The sequence below is a fragment of the Aplidium turbinatum genome, chromosome 5 (genome assembly GCF_918807975.1).
Source record: "Aplidium turbinatum chromosome 5, kaAplTurb1.1, whole genome shotgun sequence".
In the NCBI taxonomy this organism is placed as follows: domain Eukaryota; kingdom Metazoa; phylum Chordata; class Ascidiacea; order Aplousobranchia; family Polyclinidae; genus Aplidium; species Aplidium turbinatum.
The window spans coordinates 17750694-17761029 of NC_137476.1; the positions used below are offsets into that span (position 1 = coordinate 17750694).

At 41.5% G+C, this 10336-nt stretch overlaps 1 protein-coding gene across 1 annotated transcript; it reads right to left on the reverse strand.

The window, feature by feature from the left end:
* Window positions 1-720: 720 nt before the first annotated feature.
* On the reverse strand, window positions 721-3545 carry LOC145770996 (uncharacterized). The gene is made up of 5 exons (XM_082582737.1): window positions 2648-3545; window positions 2297-2454; window positions 1924-2102; window positions 1635-1769; window positions 721-1486 (listed from the first exon to the last, which is right to left on the reverse strand). Exons 1-5 carry the CDS (start codon window positions 3543-3545, stop codon window positions 721-723), a joined length of 2136 nt encoding a protein of 711 aa, XP_082438863.1.
* Window positions 3546-10336: the final 6791 nt, after the last annotated feature.

Here is a 10336-nt window from a genome sequence, read left to right on the forward strand (position 1 = left end):
TGATTCAAATGTAAACAGGTGCTCTTCATCTTGCTTAAATATGTCCGGCATATGATTGGAATATGATTGTCAACTTTAAGGATACTTTATTGGTAACATGAAAACATAAACGCTATGCATAAATTTAACTGAAGATTGCGACTTACAAGAATCTAACAATAACAACTAACAACCTAACAAGAACCGAACTAAGATAGGCTTAGCGATGCAATTTCCTAATTGCTGCCAGCGCTTGTAGGCTATGGAGGTAGGAGAGCAGGTTGAACGTTAATTGTTTCTGGTGCAGACGCGACAAATTTCTGTGACAGCTTTCCCTGGTTGTGAAAGTCACACCACAGTGCGGCAATGCCATTGGGTTTGGGTAATATTGGTAACGTCTCGAGGTAAAAGGACAAGCTGCAACTAGGACTACCACGGTGTCTTATAAAACACCGGTCATTTTTGTTTTTGCAGTAATTACATATTTTTTGCAGTAATAATAAGTTTTATAGGACACCGTGGTAAAAATCGGCGGTAAAAAAACGGTAATCCTAATGTTAAAAGCAACATCAAACAGTTACACAAGTTATATAAATTAATGACCATTGCCATGGCTTTTCGCATTGTGCTGGTTGCACATAATATTGGCAGCTAAACTACGCTTTCTCTTCTTTCTTGGCGCTGATGTGGAGGTTGATGGGGGGCGACCTTTCCCAAGTGGTGCCGAACCTCTACAGACTCCTAAGCGCCTGCGAGCGATCGATGCTGGCTGACAATGGATTTTTTCCCTCCACATGTTTTTGGTGTAGCGTCCTTGCTGAAGCGATGAAAAGCTGAAATAATGTTCGCTTCTGAGCGAGCCAATTCCACTGCATCAACAAATTTCAAAAGAGCACTGTTCAATGTTTGTGTGTTCCACTGCAACGAAAGCTTGCGCTGAAGAAGAGACGGTAAGGTGTCAACGATTGCAGCGTTTCGAGAAGCATAATCTTGGGTCTCTTTGTCAGTTTTCTCTTCTTCAGTTGGAGAAAGCTGCTCCCCCATGCTGATTTCGGGCTGGCTGACTTGGGAAATAGGCCTACTAGTGCTTTCCTTGACTAGCCCTTGAAAAAAACTTTGAGGAATCGCATTTTCTGCTCCCAAAGCAATGCAGGCATAGCGGTGCTTCTCCTCTGGTGATCCTTCATAGTACTTGTCTGATTTTAACTGTTCATGAACTAAAATGGTTTTTTGGTGTTTGCACAATTTGCCACTTAAGCCCACTGGACAAGTGCAAACACCAGACAGAAGATCAACCTTGTAGCATACAGCAGCATTGCTTTCACTGGAGACCGTAAATGACATTGCCTTGTCAGACGACACAATGTGGTCTTTGCTTAGAGGAGGTTTTGCCACTGTGATTTTTTTCTTTCTGTTCAGAATGATATTTAGAATTCTGTTCACGAAATATTGCGAGTATACATCCACTACAAATTGAACCAACTGGCAGGCGTTGTATGCTTTACATCTGTAAAAAATCAAGGCACATTGCTTCTAAATTGTGTTGTTATACTTATCCAGGCCATGCATTGGACAGTGGTTTTATGTTTGGTCCGTACCCTAGGCTACTTCATAAGCACCTGAAAATTTTGTATAATTTTCGCAAGTTAGCCCACCTGTTAAACACAAAATCTTTAATAATCCGCATCGTTGACTCACAACAATTATTGGTGTTTTGGCCGCGAGTGCGTAAACCAGTGCGGAAAGCCAAACACCAATCTCCTTTTTTGTTCATCCACCGTTCAACATACCTAAAAAGTGCCATTGCTTTTAAGGCGAGTAACCTAAGTAGCTCATACTACAAGAAAATTTCACCATGCAAGTTGCTGCAACTGCATATAATAATCAACATCAAAAACTGTGGGCCTACTACGCTACTAGTATGAACGCTAATTGTAATCGTACGTAAGAAACTTGTAAAGTTTCATCTCCACACATGCGTCTTCCATTTCCTTGTAATTTGAAGTGCACTCCTCTTCAGTTTCACTATAGAGTAGGCCTATGCTTTTAAAAAGATTCATCAACTGCTGTCGGTTCTCCTGAGGCACACCATTCTTCGAGCTCAGCAACCACCGCCATACAGCCTTCAATGAAAAGGGTGACTGTATTTGCAATATAGGCTACCAGAAAGTCGCCGTTTCAATATCGATCATATCTAAAGTGAAATTAAATTTAAAAAAGGGAAATGAATTTTATCGGAACGAATTCAAACTTCAAACAATTGTGTAGGCGGGGCTAAGCCTAGATTAGAATGTTTAAAATCAATTAGCCTACTCACCTGTAGTACATGGAAAATGCACAGAAGTCGTTTGCTTTGGGGCCAAACACTCCGAAGAGCATTTGTTTCTGCACAGCAATCGTCAGTCATAAAAAGCGTAGGGGCTGATGAACCAAAAAATCCATATCCTTCTGTCATTTCTTTGAATAGCTTAAACCCTGTTGAAAGATGTATTGTTTTTCAAAACGTAGGCTAATATGTAAGACAAATGTTTGCAATTTGTTTTAGTGGTAACAAATCTTGTCAAATGGTAGCGAGAATATGGTAGGAGAAAGCGGGGCAAAACGGACATTTGTTTGTTTAAGAAAGCTGAAAACTAAAACCCGCCTTCCACTACAAGTTATAGGCTACCTTTTGTTAGAGAGCACTCATCTTGTCCACTTGTCACAATTGCACCTAACGGCATGGCACCAATTGGAGATCTGCATAACAAGACAGTTAGTGAGCAATTTGTCTGGTCCAAACTACATGTTGAGTCTACGAAGACAATTTCTGATGATTGACTCATAAACTGGTGTATTCTCTTCATAAGAGGAGTAACTACGACACATAGAAATGGTTCTTCTTTGTTTGAGAAACGGATATCAGCTTCCGAACTAACAGCAAAGTTTTCAAGGGCTGTGTGTAAGTCAGCACCTTGAAAACTACCATATTCTGATTTTCGCCACTGGTTCCATAAGTGGTACACAGCTCTTGGCTTTGGATTTGAAGCATTGTTGGCCATTCCTAATATTCCCTCCGAGATCAGAATGTTAGTCCCATGAGCAGTGACAGCTTGCGATGCAGAAAGCCCTTGCAAAAAATAGGTCTTGAATTGCTCCTTCGTCTTTTGTGTGATTTTAAGGGAAGTTAAACTTTCTGCAACATTGCTAGCATGGTTATGATTGTTTGAAATCTTGATGGAGCACGGATGGCCACTTTTATTCCATTTGCACTTCTTATTGTGCAATAATCCTATTTTGACCTCAAGCTTGGCTGGACAGTCAGTGTTTGTTTTTGTTGTTGCGGTACATGCTCTTTTCCTGTGCTTTAAGTGACATGTATATCGCTTTCGAAAGGTATACTTCGTCGCACAGGGAAAAGTTTTATGAACATTCCAACTTGTGTTGGATAGCTCGCTGAACTTCGTAAACCACTCCTTCCATTCTTCCACACTACGTATGTTAGCCGTTAGAACAGTTTCGTGATCGTTGCTTTGGTGCACTTCAGTATCTAATTGCTGCAATATCTCATCAGAGATACAATCCATTATTATAATAGGCTACACTGACAGAATGATCTAGGAATAGCCTATGCTACAAAAATGCAATAACTTTTCAAGTTACCTTTCTTTTTCAATGAAATTTCTGCACATATTAGAGATGTGCGAAAAATGTAATGTTAAAAATGTCGTTTACCCAACTGATGACGTTTTTTAAACAGACTAGATGAGAATGATTAAAATCTGTCGTTTACTCTGCTGTAGTAGCAGTTAAAAGTAACAGATTTTTAAAGTAACGGTTAATAACAGTTATTTAAAAATAACAGTTAAGCACATCTCTAGTACATATGCTAGTCATCTACCGATTTTGTTATGTACCAGTGTTCTCTGTCTATTAGAAGTAGGCTACCCTACCGTGCGTAAATCAAACTTAATTTTCTTATTATCTTAAGATTTTTTGGTACTGCTGAAATTATAAGGCAATGGTAATCGACTTAACAGAAATCTAGCGAGAATCTGACCTTGATGACGAATGATTACGTTTAAGTTGAAATTGTTCGATCGTGCGACGTTTGTTACGTCACAAAGTGAAGTGTCGTAATCAGCGTAGCCTATCAGGAGCAGCAGCTGTCATCCACGAAACAGTTTATTGCATGGAAATAACGTCTGAAAAACATTCTCCAAGGAACACAGATACGTTTCAAACAATAGCAGACTAGCAAACTAGCACTGTTACCACTATACCCTCAAAATCTTTTTTCCACCTGCCACAATTGGAGCCCTTTTGCAATCACCAATACAGCCCAGCCTATCTGTGGTTTTATTAGCCAGCTTGGAGAAAGATATTAATTGCACATGCTTCCTCAAGTTCGCAACATTCTAACCGCTTTACCAATTGCACAGGTGATAGGCCACCTGAGAAGCCATGATGCCAGAAATCGCCAAGGTTAGGCTACAGAAAAAGAAAAATTAACATTGCCAATTTGCCAGGCTCAATTTTACATGCACAAGTACCTAGGCTACAGTTAACTGACTAACTTGCTATAACTGTACGTCGAGTGTCAAGAAAATTACACTAACTCATTTTCCATTGATAATTATTTTATGGGCGCTTTTAACTGACTAACTTAACCTACCAGCCTACTACTGTACCAGACATTAAGACAAGGCCAGCAATCGCCAAGGTTAGGCTACCGAAAAAGAAAAATTAATATTGCCAATTTGTCAGGCTCAATTTTACATGCACAAGTACCTAGGCTACAGTTAACTGACTAACTTGCTATTACTGTACATCGAGTGCCAAGAAAATTACACTAACTCATTTTCCATTGATAATTATTTTATGCGCGCTTTTAAATGACTAACTTACGAACTTAACCTACCAGCCTACTACTGTACCAGACTAAGACAACTAGCAGAAGACCAAAGAAAGAAAACGTAAATGACGCAATGACGTAAGAAAGCGATACGGCATCTGATTGGTCAGTTTTCGAGATAGGCACAAAATAGGGAACCTTTTGTAAATATGCCACCGGGCCGTAGCCCCCAAACGCCCCAGCAGTGAAACCTCGGATGAGGGTTTCTGAACATCCCACAGTGGGGCAAGGTTGATGATACACTCAAACCTTTTGTACCTTATGATGTTACAAATACGTCACGGGCTGCCGGACTATATGCAGCTCGTGGTGATTGTGGAAGGAGAGCCGGATCAATGTGAGAACGATTAGACATGACCATTTCCTCGTAACTTATTTCTGTTTAGTGATTTGTGGTAAAGTATATGTAGCCTACAGTAGACTAGTTTAAAAGTTCGAAGAACCGTATCCAAGCCCTGTCAACTTGGTGTGGAGACATGTCGTCTTCGTAGAAAACATCTGCAAGATTTTCAAGACATCTTCTGGTGCAGCAGCTACATCCGTCATGACTGAAGAAAACATGTCATCTTTCTTCTGCCAACCCCATGACAATGGTTTCAAATCTGAGTTGCTTAAAGTTCTCCAAACTTTCACCTGGTGATATACTCTGAGGCCATGATGGTAGCTATGCAGCTCGTGATGATGGTGGAAAAAGAGCCGGATCAACGTGAGGACAATTAGACATGACCATTTCCTCGTACTTCTGTGGTCGTTTCCCATGTGAGTCCACCCCGATAGCTTAATTGGTTAGCGCGTGACTTCGTGAACGAAGAAGCTTCATCAAGCTGCGCTGGTTCGACTCTCGGGGTGTGCGCTTGAGCAACGCATTCTAAGGACTGCTTTCCATTCAGCGGGACCTACGGAATAATTTCCCGGCAATAACACTTCAACAATCGGAAACTTCGCTCTGTCAATCTCGGTAACTGGCCCTGCGTCAAAAGCATCTAGCCTACAAGTATGCGAAACTATCAGGAATAACCTATCAAGGCTTTGTCAGTCCGAGGATAAAGATTCAAAACCAACCCTGTAGCCATCAAAAACAATAACGTTGGCGCGCAAGTTCTGAAGAAAACTGATGTACTTTTTGAAGATCTCATGGAACTTCTCATTCTTCTTTCAGTCACAACACCACAACAAGGCACCACCATCAATGATTTTAATGGAGTCAGGTTCTTTTGTCATTTCAACTTTGTGCAGATGTAAGACTTCAGTTTTGATTTTTGTGCAGTTCGTAGAACTCCATCTTGAACAGTGACGTTGGATACGGTGATAACTCGTAGAAGAAGTACCGGTGGTCTGCAATTTCGTTTTCTGGCTTTCTCTCTATGACAACAATCAATCTCCAAAAGTGTATTATTGGATCAATGGTGATAGTATCATGACCAATTTTTAGACTGGCATAAAGGCTCTGTATAGCACTTATTTGCTTCTTCCTCTTGAAGGAACAATTAGTAAAGGTTTTATCATCAAGTTCAATTTGGATAAACGCCCATATCTCCTCAGATCGGTCACAGGTCACACTGTTGTTGTCATCAATCAACCCTGAGTCTAGAGCCATAAGCTGAACTCCAACTTTAAATGGATTATGTGAACGAAACCAGGTTTGTACTTTTTAAAATCATCATTATCACGTTTGATTCTTCCAGCAAATACCTCCTTGTATTTATCATTAGAATTTGACAATGATGAGACTGTAAGTTACTGAGTGCATCTGTCATTTCTGCACACCTGTGCATGGTTTTATTCCACACCCTTAATACATTATCGGTAGTGCCCTTGCCGATGACTCCGCCTTTTCCTTTTAAAGAGTTCATGAGAATCTGTTCAATAGACAAATCAGTTCAGAATTCTGCCCATTGTTTGTTAGAACGCCTGGCGGTGTGATTACCGTAGGCCTACATAAATTGCTGGTAGACATCTGGGGGACTTGTTTCCAATTCTGCAACTGTTTGAAGATACAGGAGACATGTTTTTGCATAATTGTTGTGACCTGTGGCAGCAAATAGCTTCAGCATGCTTTTTGACGCAGAAATGTGTTGTGTAGTAATCAGTTGCTTGTGTTACGGCCAATCTCTGTACAAATCAAACGTCATATAAAACCGTTCAAGTCTACTGAATATTACGTCATGGAAGTTGCTAGAAAATGTGCCAAAATTGCACCATCGTTCATAGACTTGTGTCAAACTTGTTTGGACTTGTTTGGGCCTGTTTAAACAGGAAATATTACATCAGCTTAAACACCTGTTGGAATGACTTCATAATTGTCTTTCATTTATTGCGTCACAGTTACTTTCTACGTGAATTTGAGATATTGATATCTATTCTGGTCATTCGTAAAATGATTGTTTGAAAGTTGGCCGCACTTTTAACTGTTGGCTTAGTGCTTGCTAGCTGGACAAAGGTTCCGTCTTTTATCCAATTAATCTGTATTGTAGTGACAGTTTTTTAGAGGTGTACGGCGTTGCACCTATTTTCGATAGCCTCGGGCTAATTTTACTGGAATACACTTTGAATAGACGTTTCGAAAGTGTGTTTATTTTTGGGTCATTGCATGCAGACGAACGGATTTGGGAATCTTACGTTACAATTTTCCCACGAAGAGATTATGGTTTACCGCTGTGACCATAAAAAATAAAAGACGAGTTCTTGTTAGCTGGTAGGCCAAGAAGCACTAAAAGCATAAAAAAATAAAAGACGATTTTCTGGCTAGTGTTTGTACGGAAGCACAGGCAAGAAGCAAAAAATAAAAGACGAAGTTAGTTAGTTGGTAGGCCAAGAAGCACTTAGAAGCAAAGAAATAATAAAAGAAGATCTTGTTGGTTGGTAGTCTAAAGAAGCAAAGAAAATTAAAGACATTTCTTCTCAGTTTGGTACAGAAAAAAAATAACTTTGACATTCATTGGCAAGAAAGAAGATTAAAGGCAATCCATCTGTGCTTGAAGATTCAAGTGGAAGAATCCAAGCAAGTTTTGTGGACGTTTGGACTTCACATACTCGTACAGCTACGGTATCGTGCATTTAAATTCTTTTTTGTATTTTTACGGTCTTTGCAGTTAAGTTTTTTATAACTACTGTAATTTTGTGTGTTTGTGTAAATTAATTTTTTAATTGTTAAATTTAGCCCTAACATTTAATATGTCTACACTCGGTGGTGACAGGGACTCGACCGCCGTCGACTCGACTGAGTTTAAGCCTGATGATGTTCTTTGCGGTCGGGCAGGCCATTCTGGGGAGGGACCCATTAACGATGAGGCTAAGTCAGTTCGAGAGGCCCGGCATCTTAGACGGGATATTTTGACTCAAATTGGGAAACTTTCTGTAGCCCTAGGTTCTTTGAGTGATAAGCAGGAACTGTTAATTTTTAGATCTAAGTTATCTACTTTAGAAGAGGAATTACGGCATTTCCATGCTTTTTTGAGTAAAATTGTTAACTCTGCAATCTTGGCAGAACTTCGTGATAGGGTAGATCCCGAATTTAACTCGTTAAAAAATAACTTCGAACAAAAAGAAAGTGAGTTCTCAGATAGGTTGGATGCTGACATACATCCTGAGGATAGCGCCTCAAATGTAAGCACTAGGATGTCTGAGAGCTCGTCACGGATAGTTGCACAAATTAACCTACAGTTAAGACGAGAGGAGCTCCAGATCCAAGCTGAGGCCGAAGCAAGAGCTGCTGAGGCCATCGCAAGAGCTGAAGCCATACGAGCTGAGGCTGCCGCGAGAGCTGAGGCCGACGCGAGAGCTGCTGAAGCCATACGAGCTGAGGCTGCCGCGAGAGCTGAGGCCGACGCGAGAGCTGCTGAGGCCGCACGAGCAGAGGCTGCCGCGAGAGCTGAGGCCGAAGCGAGAGCTGCTGAGGCCGCCGCGAGAGCCGAAGCTAGAGCTGCTGAGTTCGCACTCAAAGACGCTCAGTTGAGGGCCGAACAACGTAAAGAGGTAGTTTTAGCTGAATATCGTTCTGAGTTGGGCTCCCGGCGTAGTTCTAGGAAGGGCTCTTCTAGGCATTCCAGAAGTGAACATCAATCACAGTTTAATTTACCTAACCTTTTCCAGACGCCTGTTCAATCCGTAAGTGGACCTGTACAATCCACATGTTTTCCAGCTGTTTCAGGAGGTCTCGGGGCCGCGGCTAAGGGTCTTCCGAAGGCTGTAGAGCCAAGGCCTGCAAATTACAACCGAACTCCTCCCCCAGAGCGTACAGGTCACGGGGCCGCCATTAGCAGTAATGCTTTGCCCCCTTCACAGTTTTCAGCGCCGCTAGTTTTTGATCGCCCAGCTACACGTAATTTGGGTGGTTGTGAGAGGCGTATCGCGTCTCCTGATTTTAACGTGTGTGAGGATCGTGATCAGGCTGTGCATGTGACTGAGCCCACTCAGCCCCTTAAGGGATATAGCTTGTCTTCTCCCGCTAAATCGAGTTCTCAACAGCAGGATTGCTTTTTTGAATACCAAAATAGTAGGACGTTCTTCGATAAGGCGGCCTTGATTGGTTACGATGGTAATAATATGCCATTTGTCTTCTTTAAAAATCGTGTTATGGCCTTGATGGCAGCTTCGCCCTTTAAGGGAACTCGTTTGACTTTGTTGCAAGCAGCTTGTGTTAGAACAGCTGCACAAACGATTGCTAATTTGGTTTCCGACACTCCTGGCTTGTCAGAGGAAGACAGGATAGAAATGTCGTTATCTCGCTTGTCCCAACGTTTTGGAGTTCGTGGAGGTCTTTTCGCAGAACCAGAAATTAGAAAGTATCGCTATGGTAGCAAATTGACTTCTATCTCTTCCAGTGATTTGAAAGAGTTTAAAGATGAATTATCGCAGTGTTTGCTTTATGCGAAAGCTTATGGTCAGCGTGATAAATTAGAAGGACGTTTCGTTTTGGATTTGGCTAAGCGACTCCCGTTTGACGCTAAGCAGCGTTATCTTGACTTTTTAGGTGATCAGTATGGTAGCACTGAGGAACCTACTTTTCAGAGTTTGTTTGATTTTGTAGTACGGGAGGAAACGCGCAAGTCGATTGATTTTAGCATTATGCTAATGGGCGATTCTGGTGAGTCGCAGCATTTTAAAAAGTTTGGCAAAGGAAAATTGCCTTCATGTCCGGTTAGGCAGACGTCGGTAAAACCCCATGATAATGTGATTTCAGGGAGTTCGCAGTACTCGACTGCTGTTGGCGCACCGCGCGGCGGTGTGGCCAGACGTAGTGACATACCGGCATGTTTTTGTTGTTCGTCACGTGGTCAAGTTGAATATCATTTTTTGTCTAATTGTAAAGAATTTTTGCGCTTGACACCTAAAGGTCGGAGAGATGTCATTGTGAAAGCTGGAAAATGCTTGAACTGTTTGCGCCAGCATATGGTTAAGGACTGTAATCATGCAAACAACTGTCGTCAGTGTGGGCCTAACAACGATAGGAAACACTATTTT

Coding starts and splice junctions, on each gene's coding strand:
- LOC145770996 (XM_082582737.1), bottom strand. CDS start 3,545: ATGGATTGTATCTCTGATGAGATATTGCAGCAATTAGATACTGAAGTG. Junction 1,770..1,923: donor AAACTTTACAAGTTTCTTAC/GTACGATTACAA, acceptor GGCACTTTTTAG/GTATGTTGAACGGTGGATGA. Junction 1,487..1,634: donor AAAGATTTTGTGTTTAACAG/GTGGGCTAACTT, acceptor GATTTTTTACAG/ATGTAAAGCATACAACGCCT.